The sequence below is a fragment of the Bubalus bubalis genome, chromosome 17 (assembly GCF_019923935.1).
Source record: "Bubalus bubalis isolate 160015118507 breed Murrah chromosome 17, NDDB_SH_1, whole genome shotgun sequence".
Lineage (NCBI taxonomy): Eukaryota > Metazoa > Chordata > Mammalia > Artiodactyla > Bovidae > Bubalus > Bubalus bubalis.
The window spans coordinates 25,943,144-25,963,835 of NC_059173.1; the positions used below are offsets into that span (position 1 = coordinate 25,943,144).

Below are 20,692 nucleotides of genomic sequence, written 5' to 3' on the forward strand. Positions count from 1 at the left end.
GTTCCAGCCTTGCTGGTTGCCGGGGTGACTCTACTGCACAGAAGGTGAGTCCCAACCAGGGGCTCACAATCAAGCGGTCCTGTCCTCCTCACCCTCAGGCTGACCCAGCCTCAGGCAGGAGGCCCCCGACAGGACGTGCAGCACACCGGCCTGGTCCTGCTCTGATTCTGCACTGGCCCCGCCCACTCCTTCCATCCCCCACCCTCCTCTCCGGCATAAGGAAGACAGGCCAGCCCAGCAGGGAGTTTCCTCATTACCCTCACTCTTAAAGTGGCCCCTGCCATCTGCTAACAAAGAACGACCTTGAGGAGGACTTCAGGGTTGCGTGAGGAAGCCCCCTTGCAGGCATTCCTCCCATGGCCACTGAGGCCAGCATAGCAAGCATGCTCTAAGGATGCTGCCAAGTATGCCCGGCTAAGGAGCTGGTCATTGAGCACAATGGCTCTTCCAAATGCCTAAACAGAAGCCTTGGTGCAAACCTACTCTTGTACCAGGGTCTAGAACTCCCTTAATAGAGACACAGCCCTGTTTTGGTTTTGTTTGTTTTATTCTTAGTCAGCATCCATTTTCCTCCACCACAAATCAGATTGGTTTTTCCAAATCAATCTGGACGCCAAATGACTCAGGTCAATCACTGCTCCCCCTCCTGTGACCCATGAGCTTGCCCTGGACTAACATGTCCTCATGCTGTGCAGAAAGGAATTCACATGGAGGGAAGCCTGGGGCTGCTACTTTAAGAAGGGTCTGCTGACAAGTCAGGCTGCGCTGCGACTGGGAGCGCAGTTTCTAAACCTTTCCCTACACCAGTGGGACAGGCTCCCTAGGTGACCAGGGCATTTCCCTGTAACTAGACTGTGGGCCCAACGTGGTTTGTGCTGAGTGCCTGCCTAGCTCGGGCAGTCTGGTATTCTGGCGTATGCTGGGCAGAGGTGCCCACATGACCAGTGCCCAACAGACCTTGTATGCTGTATCTACTCGGTGTCCTTGGACATCATCACTGCATCCATAGAGCTGCATTTTTGTTGTTGTTGTTGCATAGTGGGCACTCCAGGTGGTCTTCCTGGAGGAGGAGGGCATAGGATGCCTGCATGTGGATTCTTCAGACGCCCCATCTCTTTTTCCTCAGGACCCACTATGTGCTCGTCCTGTGTTTCTGTAACAGGTCTGAGCCAGGAGGACAACTCTTTACTGAGTCTTGGACTCATCAACCATGCTGGGGACCTGGGGACCCTGAAAATTGTGTGTGATTGAGCTCATGTGAGCCCTGAGCCACAGACCTCCCCATCCAGTGGGGATTGGAGAAAGTTGTTTCATCTTCAGGGCTCATGGCTCAAACTTCATTTCCAGGAAGCAGTCTTCTCTGATCATCCTAAATGGCCCTGGGTCACCTGCTCTCTTGTCACCTGACCGCTCGTGTCTGTCTGAGCAAGTGGCTCCTTACTCACTCATCTGTGCCCCTGTGTCTTATCTGTGTCCCCCTACCCAGAGGGGCTCCACATAGGGCCTGCCATCTGCGCAGCATCGCAGCCTCGGTACCTGAACATGGCCTGGGGAGTACCCTGTGCTCGGAACTTGGTGGTGGTGTCGGGGGGACCTCCCTCTCCCCGTCTTGTGTTTCATGGCCTCTTTGCATTCTCCCAATGCATGCGCAGGACGGAAAGGAGCGGGAAAGAGAGGTATGCCAAGAAACATTGTTCATCAAGATACATGCTGCAGCACCTCATTTTAATAATAAAAAGCACCCAGAAGAACTTTTCCTATGTTCTGACAAAAACTGGGAGAAATCTGGAAATTCCCTCCCTTTTGTGGAATTCTAAAGTAGGGTTCTGGCACACAAGTCCTCTAAAATAAAAAAAATCAACTGCTTCCCCAGCCAGGAGAAAACTGGCCTGTGACCTGTTTAACCTTCACTGGAGAGTAAGTTCCCTAACCGAGTAGGGTACTTCATTGTCTACACTGGGAACTTCCCCTGAGGTTACATTAAATGCCTCTGTGATCAAGAAATGATCCCTCAGAACCACGCAGAGTGAAGTCTCCCCGCTCTCCACTCTGCTTCCTGAACACAAATGTGATGGGAACGCATTAACATTCACTGCAGGTACTACTGTTGCCTTTGTTGGAACAAAAGTTCCAAGTACATCACAATGTCATCAAGAGGTCGCTGGATGAGAAGGGAAACAAGTGAAGTTGAGCAGCCCGCCTGGCAGATCCCAATGCAGACCCCAGAGCCAGGTCCCTGGGTCCAAGTCCCAGCTCGCCGCTTGGCTGGCTGATCCTCTGGGCACCTTGGCCGGTGTCATGTGCATAACAGGGCTCAGAGCAGGTGGGAGGGAGCTTACACTGATTCACACCCATCAAGGGTGGTGCATCGAGTATGCGTGGGAAACGCCGGCCGCCCCAGTACTATCCCAAGTCCTGCTATGCTGGTCACTCCCTCGGGTGTTGTGAGAGGCTCTGTCACACACCCCTGGCTGTGCCCAGCTGTTCCCAGCTTGCTGGCTGCACCTTCTTCTCCATCACGGCAGAGGTAGGAGGGAGGGAGGAAGTGAGGGAGGCACTTACCTTTTCCGATGGAGGGAGCCAGTCCGTTCATGAACCTTGGGAAAGACTTGCTGGGGGACGACGGGACGTCCAGGGAGGCCACAGTGCTGCCGCCCAGCAGGTCGATCTTGCCGGCGTGCTGGCGAAACTGCTCCAGATCCCGGGACAACAGGCTGAACTGCTCACTCTGCGTCCGGCATTTCTCCTCCAACTCCCGCACCTTGCACTGCGCACGGAGACCCGGACACGCGGTTAGCGGGGGGCCCGGGCTTCTGGGGCCCCATGTGTCTGCGCACAAGTGTGTGTCTGTGCGTGTATGTGCGTTGCACGTGTGTGTACAAGACTGAGTGTTGTGTGTGCATGTGTGGATGACAGTATGTGTGTGTGCATATAAAAGTGTATGGCCTGAATGTGTTTGCACACATGTGTGCATGTGTGTGGTGGTGGTGGGGGTGGGGCTGCCTCCTGCCTCCACGTGAGAATGGTGGCTGAGCAAATCAAGCTTCCTGTCGGTTGGAAGCTTGGCCGTCAGCCAGATTCTCTCACAGGGCAAACGTGGGAAAGCACAGGTGCCAAGAAACCCTGCAAACACTCAGATCTCAGCCAACAGCGGATTGTTCTCGGCTGTGTGTGCAGCCCGGGCACTTTGTGGTTGGCACGCCTGACTGTAGCTGCTTGAAATTTGGAGCAGGAGGTGGTGAGAGCCCAGCTTTGGGGATGGCTCAGTTGCTAACTCCACTGATGCAGTTTTCTGGTGGAGGCTTCTGCCCCTAAACTGTAGAACCCCAGGGCACCCTGCTTTAGCATTAAAAGGAATTGCTACCTGCTCGCTTGGGTTAGCAACATCACTGCCATCTGCAGGCACCGAGGATATTTAGGGAGGCGGGAGCGTCCCTGGGTACACATGGCAGGGAGGGTACCATGGGCAGCACCCCCATACACCCCCATCTTTGCCTGCTTCTGGTTCTCAGTTGGGTGAGCGTGATCCTGCCATATTCCCCTTCCTGGAGAACCAAGATCCATACTTCCTACACTTCCTCCCCTGGAGCAAAAGCAAAACTCTGTCTCCTGCAACAGGAATTCCCTGCATGGGTCCACAGTTGGGTGCCCACCTGAGAAGGGGCACACAGACGGTCCACTTTGCCTCCTCCCCTGCTGTTCCCTTCGTAGCACCCTCCATTCTAGTAGCTCCCTGATTATTTCTCATCTCTCTCTTAGATCATTTAAGCGCCAAGCTGTGCTTTCTGGTCCCCTGACAGATCCTTAATGCTTTGCATAATATTGGCACATCCTAGGTGCTCAATAAACATTTGCTGAAGCGATGAAGAGAGAGGACTCCCTGATTTGCAGGCATCACGCTCCTCGTGGCAGTGGCTTGTTCCATCTGCGTGGTGGTCCTGCCTCCTCTCCCTTCCTTTGTGATAAATGGACAATGTCATCTGCTGTATTATTAACCGTGTGCATCGTCTGACTTCCTCCACTAAAATCTCGGCTCCATGAGGGCAGGAATTTCTGTCTCCTTTCTCACTCAGCACTCAGACTAGAGCTTGGTACCAAGTTGGGGCTTGAGAGATGTCTGGATTCATGTAGGTGAGCAGACAGGGATGTGGATGGTGGTAGAGTGATGCTGTCTTCTTCCTCCCCACCTTCTCCCTCTCTGCCTCCACTGGTATTAAGCGTTTCAGCTCCTTAGGCCAGAGTGAAGTGCTATTTATGTTTGAGATCATAGAATTCTGAAAATAGACCTAACAAATCCCAAACCTATAATTAATTTCTTTGATACATTAAAATAATTGGCAAGATTCTTTTCAAAGGCTGAATGAGCTTGGGCGTGATGGCTGTCTCCACCGAGGAAGACACAGAGGAGACACTGGGCTCCTCCGGGCACAGGTGTGGACAGGGAGCAATCTGCCTCCTGCCCAGGTCGCCCATCGCAAAGAAAGCAGGATGTGCCAGGAAGCATCTCTGACCCCAGGATGGCAACTTCAGATGCCTCAAGACCAAGCGCTCTGGTTCTTCTGGGCTCAGTCCTGAAGAGGAGACTTTGCTCCAAGCTGAGCTTTTGCTCCAAGGTCCTCAGGTGGGGAAAAGCAGCTGCCAACAGCCTCGGGTTAGAAGGGCACTAGAAGAGCCCTGGGATCACCTGTTCATCCAGGTGTGCCACCAGCTGCCATGGTAGTACATGTGTGTGTGTGTGGAGGGGCAGGGTGGGGGTGTGAAGTGATTGTGGAAGGATATAACACTATTTAAACGGCCACATTCTCATTTTAATGTGCTTGAGAAAAATGCAACTGGCCATCAAATCCTTCATGTGTATGTCCTCTGTGTGTATGTAAAAATGACCTAACTCAAAAAACAGATTATTCATTGATGCCACTTTAGTGAAATAATAAAATTAAAGTGATGGAAAACTGATGAGTGGTTGTCAGGGTCTGGAGTTGGGGGAAGGGTCTGACTTTTAAGAAGTGACATTTCCCTGGTGGTCCAGTGGATAAGAATCCGCTGGCCAATACAGAAGACACGGGTTCGATCCCTGGTCCAAGAGTGTTCCACATGCTGTGGAGCAACTAAGCCTGTGAGCCACAGTTATTGAGCCTATGCTCTAGAGTCCATGATCTGCAATAAAAGAAATCACCATAATGAGAGGCCTGTGCATGACAACGAAGAGTAGCCCCCACTCACCACAACTAGAGAAAGCCTGCACACAGCAATGAAGACCCAGGGCAACCACCAAAAAAAAAAAAAGGAATATGAAGGTGTGACTTTGGTGGGGTGGAGCCATCTGTACTCCTGATGGTGGTATGTGAATGTATACGCACCATCAAATCCCATGGAATTTATCACTAGAGGAAGGACAAAGAATGACTTTGTAGTTTGGCTACTGACACTGTGCCCGTTATCAACTGCCCAGTTTCAACAGCGTGCTCCACTCACCTACGATGCTATCCGTGGGGAGCTGGGTGAAATTATGCAGCAGCCATCTGCGCTATTTTTGTAACTTCTTGTGAATCTCACATTATTTCAAAATAGAATTTTAGAAAGTGCACAGATTTAAAGAAAATATGAAATAATTGTGTAGGTGGCAGACAGATACAGAGAAAACCTCAAAGGTGGTGGATGAACAGCTGCTGTGTGGGGACATCAGATTAGGGGCCTAGAGGGTTAAGAGCGGCCAAGGTCTCAGGAGCCCACATGGAGGTCAGGCATCCGAGGCACCTGGAAACAGCCCAGGGCAGGAGCTGATACCGAGCAGGGCCCTGTGGGGCTCCTGGACACAAAGCCTTTCTGTGTCCCCTGTTTCTTTGATTATAGGAAATAATCTTCATTCAGCCTCCATGACCTTCCCTGAGTTCCAAGAGGCAGATCCCAATAGTTGTTAATTAGGAAAGGGAGGGGTTGAAAGACCAGGGAGAAATGGTCAAGAAAAACAATAGTGCAGCCTTGGGGCAGGGTCCTGGTTCCCCATCAATGGATATACACAGTATCTTTGAGCTATTTTGCAGATACTGAACTCCCTCCAGGTGGGAGAAGCTAAGGATTAATGATGGATGGTAGGCTGCCCACAAGCAGACCCCAGACCAGTTGGACCTGAGGTTGATGATGCTGACTGCCCCTTATCTCACCACAAACCCACCAGAAGAATGTCCACGAGCTGATCATGCCCTCTTTGAACTATTACTATAAAACTTCTTATACCCTCTCCAAGTGGGGGACACATGGTATTTCGAGGTGTGAGCCCACTGTGTCCCTCTTTGCCTGGCAAAGCAATAAAGCCATCATTTTTTACTTCACCCAAAACTCCAAGATTTGATTCAGCAGCAGTGCACAGAGTAGTTAAACTTTTGGCATCTGAGCTCTTGACTTGCTTTTCTGGTGGAAAGTGGGGGTAGGTGGGGCACGGGGATGGCAGAGGGGAGACTGTGCTCCCTGCAGACCCTGGGGGACTCAGACAAAACCAGTGAGAGACGCTGGTGCTCACGCAGAGGCGATGGAGCACTGCCCATTTTAGGTACTACTGTGAACTCCACCTTCTGGGTATCACCACTTTGCCAATCCGGGACCCGAGCTCTCGGAGGGTCTCCTCCCAAAGAGCAAATCTTTGCTCAGGGTCCTCTTCACTGATGGGGACTGTGGTGGGCAACTTCCCCTGGCAGCTGCCACAGGGTATGCCTGTAGAAAGGAGGGTCGGCTCTGATGTGAGTGATGAGAGGAAGGTCCTGGGAGTAGGTGGATCAGAGGTGATGTCTAACCATTGCTATAAATTGAACATCCACAGGGGTGGTGGGGGATGCCCATGAGAGGAAGGGAGCAGGGCAAACCCATAGCATCTTTGGGGACCATGGTGAACCAGGGCATGTTCGTTTTGTCTAGAGGAATGTCTACTTCTTAGCATCAGGACAGACCCATCCCGGGCAAAACTTCCAGTTTTCCAAGAGAGGCAAAGAATCTTCATTTTAATGTAAAAAAGAAAAAAATCTCTCAGCCATTAATAGTCAGAGGGTATGTCGAGGCTTACTGTCTGACATGGCTCCTGTAGAGATGGACATGGCCAGGGGGCTGCCACTTTGCTTAACATGACTACATGGGTAGCAAAGCCAGTGCCAGGTCAGGTTGGGTTGGATGCCTCATGGCCCTGTGCATGGACTCCAACTGCACCCACCCGAGTACAAGACACACAGGACGACCCCCACAGAATCTGGGGCCTACTGGCTCCGGCATTTATAGTTTACAGTTCTTCTGGATGGAGAGCATATACCCAGGGACTGGAACTTCATTCTGTGGCAACCGGTGCCAGAAATGAGAATTCCACCCCAGGTGTGGTCAATGCAGATGTTAGGAATGCAGATGTACACCAGGGGCAGCTGTCCCAAAGCTATACAACACCTATATCCCCCTCCAGCTCTAGGCATGCCCACTTGGTATGGGCAATGTCAGAAGAAAATTGGTAAATGATGAGCTTTTACCTAGGCCTGAAGCAGGGGAGACGTGGACGTTCATTGGTGAAATGAAAGGTACTCAAAATAAGGGGTATGTTAGTGCTACCCCACTCCTGAATGATTAGTGCATAAGGCTAGTATACTTTGGGGGCTCCCCACGTGGCTCCATGGTAAAGAATCTGCCTGCCAATGCAGGAGATGCAAGAGATGCTGGTTCGATCCCTGTGTCCGGAAGATCCCCTGGAAAAGGAAATGACAACTCACTCCCATGTTCTTGGCTGGAAAATTTCATGGACAGAGGATCCTGGTAGGCTACAGTCCACGAGGTTGCCAAGAGTTGGACATGACTGAGCAACATAAGCAAACACTGGTATACTTTGGGAGATGGACCCCAAGGCTGGGTCTATAAATGGTCCTCTGTGTGGATACTGATTCGGCAGATTTCTGGTTGCCCGAGGCCACCAGGACCAGGGTCTTCTCCTCAGTTTCTGTGGGCGCTGGTGGAGGAGGTTCCCAAGGGGACAGAGAAGAAGGAAGTGCTACTTTGTGCCTGCTCGTCAACAAGTGCTTTGTAATACATGTCTGCACATGTGTGACAGTGTGGTCTGAGACTTGCTTCCATTGTGACCTGGCAGTAAAATTGTAGGGCTAACCCTCTCTCACCTCACATTTCTACCCCAAAGATTCTAAGAGTCCTGTGTGATCACACCTAATTGTTTATCCCTCTTTTCAATTCCTTGCTTTGTTTCTCCTCTGGGTATCCGAGGACATGGCTTCAAGGCAATAAGGATGCTGGTTCCTAAAATTTGGGCAGCTGCCACATGCCTTTTCTCACTAATTTCAGGGGGAGAAGGTCTGAATGGCTAGTGGATGAGACATAGGGACCCAGGAAACCCAAAGAACGTCTCATAAGTGAGCGTTTCCTCTGGAGACTTCCCCAGGCTTTCCTGATGTTTCTCTCTTCCAGGAAGGAGGCAGGTTTTCCTCCAGGGCCTCCTCTGTGGACACACTCTCAGGGCCTGGCTGCAGCTGGCAGAGGCTGGGTCTCTGATGCTGAGCCTGGCAGCTGAGGCAGAGTTCCTCCCATGACTCCCGAGCCGCTACCAGAAGGAACCAGTACCAAGTGATGCAGAAAGAAAACAGCAACCCCCCTGATCAGCCCTGGTCGGCTTATTGGGATGTCAATATTGACCTCAGGATGCAGGGCACCATCCCTCTGGCTTGGGTGGCAAGGCTGACGGGGCAGAACCACGCCCACATGAGTTAACCCAGCTGCTTGCATGTCCCCATCCCCAGCTCTGCTCCCTCCACCCCAGAGACCCACCACCTGCAGCATCAGGAGCGGAGGGTGGCTGCGTTTCTGACCACAGCAGGAACAGATGGCACAGTCATCGGGCAAGTAAACTCTAATTGGGATAAACAGTGGAGACTTGCAAATTTGGCTGTGAGTATTTATAAAGATGAAGGAAAATACATCCAAAGACATGCCTGTTAGCACTCCCAAGGTCCTCTGCTCTGGGTTTTTCATCTGAAAAACTTTTGCGCTTTGAAAAAGGCAGCGAATGAGTAGGGGGTAGTGCCCTCTAATGTGTCCAAACCAGGACCGTTTTGAGAATCCAGGGACACGGTGAACTCTCAGTACTTAACACAGCAAAGTCGGGGGTCGGGGGCGTCCTGGCAGGGCTGGGTCGCTGCGTAGCAGTGATTCGGGAGTAAGCTGTTCCGTGCAGTATCTTTATGTGTGAACAACTTTTGTGATGCTATTTATTATTTACTGAAAACCTGCTATGTGCTGGGTCCTGCTGGGGGCTTTCTATGCATGACTGCTGATGGCCAGAGAGACTCCAGGGGTAAATTGATGGAGCCCGTTGTATGAATGAGAAAAACAAGGCCAGATGGACTAAAGACCAAGGTCACATACCCAGGAAGTGGCAGGACAGATGTAAGCCTGTCTGACTCCAGGCTCTGGGCTGTGTGTAGATGTCCAACCTTCCTCTCACTCATTCAGGGGACCTGGAGGCAAGTCACAGAAGCACATTGGGCCTCAGTCTCTTCATCTGTAAAATGGGGGAGAAACTTGCCTTCCAGGACAATAACAAACTATTAAGTCCAGACTCTCACAGGCACGGTAGGGGTCCATAAGCAGAAGCTAAGATCTTTTGTCCTCTATGGGCAACAGTTAGAACTGGACATGGAACAACAGACTGGTTCCAAATAGGAAAAGGAGTACGTCAAGGCTGTATATTGTCACCCTGCTTATTTAACTTATATGCAGAGTACATCATGAGAAATGCTGGGCTGGAGGAGGCACAAGCTGAAAGGGAGGGAGGTGGGAGGGGGGTTCAGGATGGGGAACACATGTATACCCTTGGCGGATGCATGTTGATGTATGGCAAAACCAATACAATATCATAAAGTAAAAAAATAATAATAATAATAAAAATTTAAAAAACCCTTTGACATAAAAAGACAAAAAAAAGATTGCTGGAAGAAATATCAATAACCTCAGATATGCATGTGACACCACCCTTATGGCAGAAAGTGAAGAGGAACTAAAAAGCCTTTTGATGAAAGTGAAAGAGGAGAGTGAAAAAGTTGGCTTACAGCTCAACATTCAGAAGATGAAGATCATGGCATCCAGTCCCATAACTTCATGGGAAATAGATGGGGAAACAGTGGAAACAGTGGCAGACTTTATTTTGGGGGGCTCCAAAATCACTGCAGATGGTGACTGCAGCCATGAAATTAAAAGACGCTTACTCCTTGGAAGGAAAGTTATGACCAACCTAGACAGCATATTCAAAAGCAGAGACATTTCTTTGCCAACAAAGGTCCATGTAGTCAAGGCTATGGTTTTTCCAGTAGTCATGTATGGATGTGAGAGTTGGACTGTGAAGAAAGCTGAGTGCTGAAGAATTGATGCTTTTGAACTGTGGTGTTGGAGAAGACTCTTGAGAGTCCCTTGGACTGCAAGGAGATCCAACCAGTCCATTCTAAAGGAGATCAGTCCTGGGTGTTCATTGGAAGGACTGATGCTGAAGCTGAAACTCCAACACTTTGGCCACCTCATGTGAAGAGTTGACTCATTGGAAAAGACCCTGATGCTGGGAGGGATTGGGGGCAGGAGGAGAAGGGGACCACAGAGGATGAGATGGCTGGATGACATCACCAACTTGATGGAAGTGAGTTTGAGTGAACTCCGGGAGTTGGTGACGGACAGGGAGGTCTGGCGTGCTGTGATTCATGGGGTCGCAAAGAGTCGGACACGACTGAGAGACTGAACTGAACTGAAGATCTTTTGTCCTCTATGGGCAAAGGACACTACCAGAAGTCAGTTAAGTAGAGACTCTATCACCCTTGCTTCTCAGATGGCATCATGGTGTTCTTCTAAATCTCTTCAATTGTATCTGATTCTTTGAGACCCTCTGGACTGTAGCCCACCAGGCTCCTCTGTCCATGGGAATTCTCCAGGCCATGTCCTCCTCCAGGAGATTTTCCTGACCCAGGGATCAAACCCATGTGTCTTCTGTCTTCTGCATTGGCAGACGAGTTCTTTACCATAGCGCCACCTGGGAAGCCCTCTTTCATGGTGATGTCCAGTTAAGAAACACCCTCCACTGCCAGTTTCCTACCTACACCTGCACCAGCTCTTGCATGTAGCTACATATACACAGACAAACCCCATCAGTTCATCTAAACTGGCTCTGGATTCCAGGACAAGTGACTGCTCTGAACTCGAGAATCTTTACAGGATGATGTCATCTTGATACTAAAATGTAACAAAGTAATAACCAAAGGGAGACTCTGGTGAAGATGACTCTTTAATGCTTTGCATCCTATAATGTATTGACTCAGCATTATTAAAATGCAATGTCTTAAAATGTCTTAAACATTTGTTTTAGTTCACATGATGAATGCCTTTATCAAATCCAACTAAAACGTAGTGAATTCTGCACTGGTGGGTCTGGATCATTGGAGTCTTTTGCTTCGGTACAGACATGCATTCGGCACAGAGGTGCCCTGTGTGCAGATAAATACATTTCACGGGTGGGACCTCAGAACCCAAGGCTGCCTGTTGACTGTAGCTTCTGCCCTCAAGGTACCAACTGCGGTGAGATGGGGAGCATTAGGGAGATGAAGCTGGTGTCAGAAGGTGAGCCCCCAAATATCTGAGCATCCCGGTTTCTTTGTTCCTAACAACCTTGTCTTCCAGCTAAGACTCATGGGTACAGGGTCACCAAAGTTATTCCCAAGAGGCAGAGAACCCATGCCCACCAGAATTATTGGGGGAAAGAGAGTTCTTAAGAGATTTAAATGCAAAGCATTAAGTTTAAGCTTCTTTATCTGAGCACTTCTCAGATTCTCAACTTGGCTAATATTGTCACACTTTAGCAGCAAAACTGCACTGCCTCATAAGGACTCCAGAATTCAGATGTGGCAGAGCCGTGCCACAGGGCCCCCACTCAGGGTGACTGCTCTTCCTGGCCTCTCCTGCAGGTCGCTAGCTCTGGCTGGTGACCCAGAAACAGAGGTGACACCTGTTGCCTCTATAGCTGAGACATAGAAGAGCTCTCCCTGCCACCACGGTGATCAGGAAGCCATACGCTCTGGCTGGCACAGCCTCAAGATACAGGGATCCTGGATCCCTGAGTTACCACGTGGAGGGGAGCTTCATGGAGGATTCCCATATCTGCAGTGGCAAGAAATGAATCCTTGTGCTGAATGCAAGATTTTGGTGTGTTACTACAACACACCTGCGCCTAACCTGACTTACACCAAGAGACCAAGAGATCAGAGACTAAGGTCATCTGTTTGATGGGACAAAACAGATTTATTTAACCACAAGGACACTCCCTTGCCAGATGATTGCTGACCACCTTAACACAAGACAGGCAGCAGCATGGTACCTGAGGCCTTGTTGAGGGATCCGTGGCAAAGTTTTCATTTTAATTGTCTTTAAAATCAGGGAAAAAATGAATATAATAATAATGAATCCAAGCTGGATTACATTCATCTTTGTACCCAAGCAGATGTAAAATATAATTTTTAATATCTTAAGGGAGGAAGGGTCCTATGAAAGCAAAAGGAGCCCAGGACCCATAAAAGTCACTGGGCAGCCCAGATGCTGACCCCCACCTTGAGATTCAGGGCCCTATCTGCTCTTGGATGAGACTCGGGGATGAATGGAACCTGGTCAGGTTCTTTCTGGCATCACCTGCAGGTGGACGCCTTGGTCGAGGAAGTGGCCAACAAGCCCTGGGAGCCCTGAATAATCAGCCGCAAAGCACACAAAGCCCTCAGTACTGACACCCAGGTGGGCACCAGCTCATCATGGGCGAACATGCCCCTGCAGTGGATCCCGGAGCTCACTGCCTCCCAACCCTACAGGTGTTACGATTTATCAGCCCTACAGTCATAGACCATTTCTTCTTTGCACTTGACTTTCTCAGCGACTTGATATGGTGTTACCTGTGGACCCTCAGGGCTCTTGCTCTGCTCTTAGGAGCTGTGTGTCCTTGGAAGGTGGCTCAGCATCTCTGTGCCTTGGTTGTCTCGTTAGTGAAATGAGGAGGATGCTATCAACCTCCATGGGGGGTATTAAAAAGATTAAATTTCATCACACTTGTCACTCGTGACCACACGATGTGCACTCCTGTCTCTGCTGATGCCCAGATGTCAGGGTGAGCTGTCTGCCCACTGTTTCTGAGTCTGGCTGCTGCAGGAGCTGATCCACCTTTTGGTGGCAGGAGAGCTGACCCTGCTTTGCAGGGAGGTCAGGATTCCTAGGTCAGAGGATGCTGCCATGCAGTGGTGGAGATTATGGATTCTGGCGCCAAACTCCTGGGGTTGGCATCCAGACTCTGCCCCTGGCTATCTGCCCCTGAGGCTTTGGGAAGTCATTTCTCCTAATCATGCCTCAATTCCCCTTGTTGTCATGGATATGAGAGGGACAATATTTCTGTCATCTCCTAGGTAACCCACAGATGCATTCTGAACAATGCCCAGTTGAGAAGGATTCAATAAACCCTGCTATCGGCACTGTTGTTGTTGTTACAGCTGTTTTCTTTTGCTTCTTTGACCTGAACTAATTTTATAAAGTGTCAAGGAAGCTACGTAACTAGCACCTGCTCTTAGGCTGTTAGGTTTTCAAGCAGAGCTCTCCGTTCCAATTTTGAAAAGGTGTTTTCAGTTGACTCTTGATCCTTGTCTTTGCTCAGCCTGCCAAGCCAGCCCAGATCAGTCCTTGGGTGTCCTGACCAGGAATAAACACATCTCCTCTCACCCACAAACATCCTGGCTGCTCACTCATCAGAAAACAGGACTGAGACGTCCACAGAACCAGATGTGTGCATGTAAGTGTTTCGAGGGGTTTTAACCTAACGCTACTTCCAGGGCAGCCCTTCTCTATCACTCTGTGTTATCCCTAGCTGTGTCTTTCTGCTCAGTAGAGGATCTCACTAAAGTCAGACAAGGAAAACATGAATTTCCAAATGAAAAGTACACTGCCTGCTAAGGATGCTCCTGAGGACCCAGTGGGTGGGGACTCGCTCAGGTTGTTCCTGGTCAACACTTCCAGTTGCTAAGGCGCTGAGCCAGGATTGGCCAAGATTCCCAGGTGCCCTACTCCTTCAGCTACTTATCCTTCCTGTAACCAGCCTAGCAGACTCTCTAAACAATGCTTCTTAAACTGCTCATGGGGGTTGGGTAAAACGCAGACATCTGTGCCCCATCCCGAATTTCTGCTCTAGCAGGTCACAGGCAGAAGCTGAGGATCTGTGTTCTATCGAGCTCCCGGGTGATGCAGATACTGAAGGTCCGGAAAGCGCACACTGGGTCTGGGAAGCCCACGTTGAGAACAACCCAAGAGTGAGGAAAGTCAGCATCAGTTCTACAAATTCACGGCCAAACTCAGAGTTTTGGAAAAGGCTCAAAACCCTGTTTGGAGAGACAGTTCATCTCCCTTCTTCCCCAGGTGGCTGCCTGCAGGAAGAACGAGGAAGGGCCCCTCCGCTGCTGGAGAAACCACTGCCCGCCCATGACACAGGATAGCAAGGGGCCCACTCAGGTGCAAGGCGTGAATACTGATGACCCACGGAACTCCGGGCTCTCCGCTGTGCAAGCACGCGGCTGGCCCGAGGGCAGAATCATCCTGACAGTTCTCCTCCCTGCGGTCATCTGAATTCACAGAACGTCCTTCCAGCCTGAGAATGGAAGCCGGCTTTGCTGGGCTCACTCATCACTCACGGTGGACAGAACCCTGGGCCCCAGTGCCTGGATTAAAGCATCTCCCTGGGGCAGAACTCCCACGAGCAGCTCCTTGGCTCCCCCAACCCCAGGGAGACCCGGGCACCCACGACTGCATCAGAAGCTGCCCGTGTTCAAAGAAGAGGGAGATGGAGCTGGCCCAGGGGCGCACGGCCGGTCCACTCATGGGAAAAAACTTCACCAAGCACATGGGAGGGGAGGACATCACTCGCTAAAATACCTGCATGCTGTCCAGCGTGTTCTGGGTGAAGAGCAAAGCAAAACACAATGACCGGAAGACGTGGTGAATAAAAGAAAACCCAGGTTCTCAGCCCATCTGCGTGGCCTTCTCCATTTTCCCAACCAAAGCACATTACACCCGTCCCCCATGTGTCAGGGCCTGCACCCTGCACCAGCGCCGGGCGACGTGACCTCAGCGGGGCTGTCACAGAGCGGCAGCTCAGGAGGCAGATTAAAACAACACAGACCATCAGATCGATGGGCTTGGGGTGAAGAGAAGGAAAGAAGCTGGACTTCCAGCCAGGAGACTATGCAAATCAAACTGCGGTGGGCGATCCTGCGAGGGGAATGAAATGCTGTTTCAGGGAGATGTATGGCCATTGGGACGTCTGTTTCCACTCTCTCGGGTTATATATTTTCCCACCTGCTATTTATCACTCCCAGCCCTCCAGATATTCATTAGCTAATGGACGCTTTCAAAAAAATCAATTTTAATATATATGATGATAATGATGAAACCGTTTCCTGGGGGAGGAATAGATTTTAAAAGGCAATGTAAGAGATGCACATATTCTGTTTTAAGTGGTTGTGCAGCTGCCCGGGGGACAAGAGACAAGGTCATCTTAAAGAGGACAGGCGCTTCCCATATGCAGAGACGCAGGCCCAGGGGAGAGGCCCTCCTGGCCTTTCTGGATGGAACAGAACTAGGGGAGGAGCGTTTGTGGGGCCACCCCACCCTGTGCAGCCACCCCTCCTGCTGTTGTGTCTTGAGTGAGGGGTCAGTAATTGGGGGACCTCTGTCTTCAAAAGGGAGATTCCTTATGTCCATTTATTATACATGAGGCACGCAGACTGCAAAGGCCCCTCAGGGGACCCCAGGAGTTTCCTCCATTCCCGAGGATATGGGAGGCCACCAACTGGGGGCAGAAGAGTGATTCTGACACGTCACCTGCCTCCTGCCAAGCCCCCAGCATCAGAGCCGGTGAGAAAGGCCTGCAGGTGGCTGGGGAGGGTGACTCCCGCTGTGTTCACGGGGACAGCGCCTGTGGCCGTGCCTCGAACGTGTTCACTGCTGTGACTCCCTTCGCTGTCCTTTCTCTAAATCTGAAAATGCCTCCCCAGCTGCCCGGTACTTCCTCAGGCTTAGCGCTATCCCTTAAAATACCCTCATTCACCTGACACCCGTAGAAATGATCCACTTCCCTTTCTCCTGTAAAGAAGCAGGCTCACCCTCCCTGCTTCTCATCCAATCAGAGGAGAGCAGAGCACCTCTGAGACCCACAGTTCTGGTGCTGGCTGTATGGCCACAGGAAAACTGCTTAACCTCTCTGGGCCCCACTTCCTCACATGTAAAAATGGGACTCATAATGATATCGATCTGATAGTGTGCTTGCACGGACAACGTGGGAAGATGTGTAAACGGCAGGAGTAACGGGTACCCAGTGGGCACTCAGTAAAGGTCGGTTACGACTTCTACAAAGCATTAACACAGCATGCCCTGAGCTCACCCACCCCCGGCAAGAAAGCCAGCAGGGCTGGCTCACTTACCTCTAGCAGCTGCACCGCACCTTCATGTTCTTTCTTAGCTTCAACCTGAGCCTTTTGGATGATGAAAAGAAAAAGACAGAAGAGTGAACGTTTACAGCGGGAAAAAGGCAGCAGAATTAGAAATTAATGTCAAAGTTAATCAGGGAGTGTGGGTCATTGATATTCATTCTTCTAACAAGCCCCAACATTCTCAGTGTCTAAATCAGTTCTCATTTTTTTCCCCTCTTTTGGGCAAGATGGAATGGATTGGGGTTGGGCTTGACGTTCTTTGTAAAAACTGAAAAGCACCCCCTCATCTGGCAGAGAATGGAGAGGCTGGTGAGATTGGGCTGCTGCATGAGGTGGTAAAGAGCCCACCTTCCAATGCAGGAGATGTAAGAAAAGTGGGTTCGATCCCTGGATTGGGAAGATCCCCTGGAGGAGGGCATGGCAACCCACTTCAGTATTCTTGCCTGGAGAATCCCATGGATGGAGGAGCCTGGCAGGCTGCAATCCATGGGGTCGCAAAAGTCAGACACAACTAAGCACATGACAGAGAAGAAAGAATCCACCTGCTAAACTGAGATTTACATTCAGGATTCTCAGCTCTGGAGGAATATTTTCTCCAGGTGGCTGGCGAATAATAAAGAGAAGAGTTGGATATCATAAATAAGCCAGTGAGAGCTGTCTTAACAGCTTCTACTTCTCACTTGAAAACTTCCATTAGTCGGAAAGAGGGAAAGGCTTGGCTTCCCCAGCATGGACTAAAAGCGAGAAGTAGCCTGATATTTCCATAGTGTTCATTCATATGCATTTCATTCTCACATATTTCCAATGAGGCTTTTAAGAGCTGGGGAAGTGAATAGAACCCAGCAAATTAACTCGACCATTCTTGAATCCAGCTCAGTCTTCAAAGGCTCAAAATTGTTCCTTTCAAAGCAAAAACAAGAGCGACAATAAATCATGAAATGGGGTTGGAGGGGGGGAGACAAAACAGCTAGAGAACATACAGGGATTATATAAATAACACCACCATTGAGCCACTTGAGTCAAAGATAGTTTTCAACTGGCAGAATGAAAAACAACCAAAAACCCCATCACAGGCTGTTAAAACACAGCCAAGCTGGCAGTAACAACTTCGTTTCTGGCTTCAAGCGCAAATCAGGAGTTCGTTTTCGTAGGCTACTTGTAAGCTGGGCCATTTGGGCAATCAGAATAGATGGCTAAAATTAACAGTTAAAATTGGCAGCGCTGAATTCTTGCAGAATCTAGGCGACAGCTTCAGCGAGGCTCATTTTGGGGGCCACTGCCAACACATGGGGAAGCTGAGACCTTCATGATTTCCTACAGAACACATTAGACTTGAGAGGGACTCTGACTCCTAGGGAGACCCCCAGTCCTACAGTCAGAAGAAGGGGCCTGTCATCCAGAGATGAAATGTCCAGGGGGTGAGTTAACATGGCAGCAAACACATCTATTTCAGGGGGAGGAGTAGCTGTTCAAAAGGGACATAGATTTCCTACTGCCAAAGCTTTGGACGTTTGGCTGGGACAGACCGTGCATGTAACACTCAGAGTAATAAGCTCCCAGGCACCTTGGTGATGGGGTTGGGAGTATGGATGCTGGGTGGGATGAGATGAGAGTGGGTGGGGGTCATTTACAGATGCTGTTAATATCAACTCCACAGAAAAGACAGTGAGATTCATGGAACTAAATGTACAGATCCTCAAATCAGGTCCCCGGGTTCCACAGAGCTGAGCAAGCCATGAGCGTCGATCAGTATCCCAGGCATGCATTGCAGGAGAAATCAACACACTGAATGAACTCAGAAGGTCAGCTTGAGATGTCCCTGTTATCCACACACAACAACTAAATCCAAAACATGCAAAGGAAGCATTTGACATGGAGGCAAAGCAGTTTTATGAGCTGCAGGGTAAGTTTAGTTTCTATCAGCAGTGAGCATGTCAATAATGGCCTTAAGCCTGGGAGCCTTCGTTTCCCGCACGGGAGGAATTTAAAACAACAGTAGCATTTGCAGATGAATTTTAAATGTGGACAATTTTGCTCATGCACTGAGATTATAACTGCTACTTGTAATAAGATGAGGATGTAACCCACACAGGAAAAGGAAGCAGTTAGAGCGACTGGACTCTGCTCACTGGTTCCCTAGAGAGACACTAGGGTTCTGGTGTCAGGCCTCCAGGGGACCTGGACCATGCTGTCTAACCTCAGGTCCTGCATCTGTGAGGGGACCTGCATCCCACAGGTTACAGTGAGAGCTGATTGCTGTCACCACTCACACATTCAATAGACACTTACCAAGGATGGCCTGGAACTTACCATCAGTTATCCTGGTAATGTTACAGGACCAATTGATGGAGTCTTACTAGGTCTTTGCTGCATTTATTCATTCATTCATCCATATTCATTCATTCAAAGTTCCTGAGTATCTCTGTTCATTCATTCATTCATTCAAAGTTCCTGAGCATCACTTGTTGACTACCTGCTCTGTGTCAGGCAATGTCCTGGGAATGCAGACACTCCACTTGGGATGCAGACAACAGGCAAAGAGGTACAACAATGAGCAAGTGGCATCACTAAAGGGGGTGAGTGGCAGAGAACGCCAGAGCAGGGCTGATGAAGTCCATTCAGGCAGGGCAGCCGGGCAGAGACTTCCATGACAACAATAAGCCAGCTCTGTCATTATTTTGGGGGCCAGGCATTTTCAGGGAAGAGCAGAGAGGGGGATGTTTGGGTCACAGAGAGGAGGCCAGTGTGGCTAAAGGAAGGGCGACAGGGCAGGAGGAGTCAGAGGTGGGCAGGGCTTTAAATAAGATGACAGATGTCTGCCTAGTACCGGGCCCAGAATATGCTACATTGAAAGCAAATGTTCATGTTGTAGCTTTTATTATCATTGTCATTGTCCATAGCCTATATTCACAGTCTGGCTCACTGCTGTGTTCTTAGCCGTCACATAGCCGACATGCGATGCTCAAGGACTGTTTGCCGAATGAATGAAAATGAGGATTCTCGGCCAAGCTCCTGGTTCAGTGATCTCCATGAAGCAGGTGTCCTGTGGAAAAGTCCTCGTAGACAGGACTCTATCTGCTTGGACTTCTTTTTTTAAGCTTACATCTCCACCAGCTACCAGAAATAAGGGTTGGCCAATGGTCTTATCTCACCTTGACTCCCTCTAGAGTAGCCTTGGGCAGCTTGATCATTCATCCATTCTTCAACTCAACAGGTGTTTTCACCTGCCCACTATTCCCCTCGCTCCTCCCAATCACCATATTGAGTATAGGGAAGAGCTGAACTTCCAGGGAGGAGGGAAGAGGTTCCCTGGAGAAAGTTCTGACATCAGCTGGGTCCCTGAAAGCCAGGACCTTCCTTAGGGTGGCCAAGTCCAGAGGTGAGGCTGAAACCACAAAGCAATCTCCAAGGACTACACAGTAGCAGAAAACCGCTTACATTTCATGATAAACCCCTGGGCTTCCTTACACACATGCTGTCCATATTTCAGGATCTGAGAAGAAGCAAATCCCACAAAGTACAGAGTGGTGTCAAGGGAATTCCTAAGATGATGGTGAAGGGCGATTCTAGACCCAGTGTAGCATCCAGCCTCTGGGGCAACCAGCCTGGACTGGAAGATGAGGCCGGGCTCCAGGCAGGATGTCTCAGAGGAAAATGGAATGAAAACATCCCCCGAGGAGTCTGGTTGACTTGAGAGAAATTTTAACACTCTGGCAGAAAGTTTGGGAATAAGAGAGTGATGAGCACACAGAAGACTGAGCAAACACACAGAAAGAGGCAATTGACTCCAGGGGAAAAGGAAAGGCTGTACCAAAAAGGAAACACTGCCCTTTGCAGAGCCTGGCAGGATGTGCAGAGCATGCCTTGCTGAAGACGGAATGGACTTCAGCTAGGGACAGGACATTTCAGATCATCCAAGCTGGACAACCAGTTGGACAAAAGAAGTGGGGTTCAGTGGAATCCAACTTGGAGATCCACATGTGGGAGTTGGCACACAGATGGCATTCACACCCATGGAACCAGACAAGGTCATGGAGGGAGCAGTGGAGGTCAAGAAGAGATGTGGGAGATTCCCGGGTGGCTCAGTGGGAAAGAATCTGCCTGCCAATGCAGGAGACACAAATTCCATCCCTGATCCAGGAAGATCCCACATTGCTGCAGAGCACATAAGC

At 49.9% G+C, this 20,692-nt stretch overlaps 1 protein-coding gene and 1 long non-coding RNA gene across 13 annotated transcripts in view; one reads left to right on the plus strand and one right to left on the minus strand.

Moving 5' to 3' along the window:
* Nucleotides 1-20,692, minus strand: part of RIMBP2 (RIMS binding protein 2) — a 307,318-nt gene that overhangs the window by 57,947 nt on the left and 228,679 nt on the right. For 11 of the 12 annotated variants that reach the window (XM_044930306.2, XM_044930303.2, XM_044930307.2 and 8 more), the window contains 2 exons: nucleotides 16,512-16,562; nucleotides 2,563-2,767 (listed from right to left, as the gene is read on the minus strand). In XM_044930306.2, coding sequence (XP_044786241.1) covers nucleotides 2,563-2,767; nucleotides 16,512-16,562 — 256 coding nt within the window. Of the gene's footprint in view, nucleotides 1-2,562; nucleotides 4,907-16,511; nucleotides 16,563-20,692 lie in introns of those variants that run through there. The other variant, XM_044930309.2, reaches the window with a different exon arrangement.
* LOC123329951 lies at nucleotides 13,576-15,239 on the plus strand. Its single transcript, XR_006545591.2, has 2 exons — nucleotides 13,576-13,831; nucleotides 14,231-15,239. It is a non-coding gene; the product is annotated as an uncharacterized LOC123329951 (long non-coding RNA).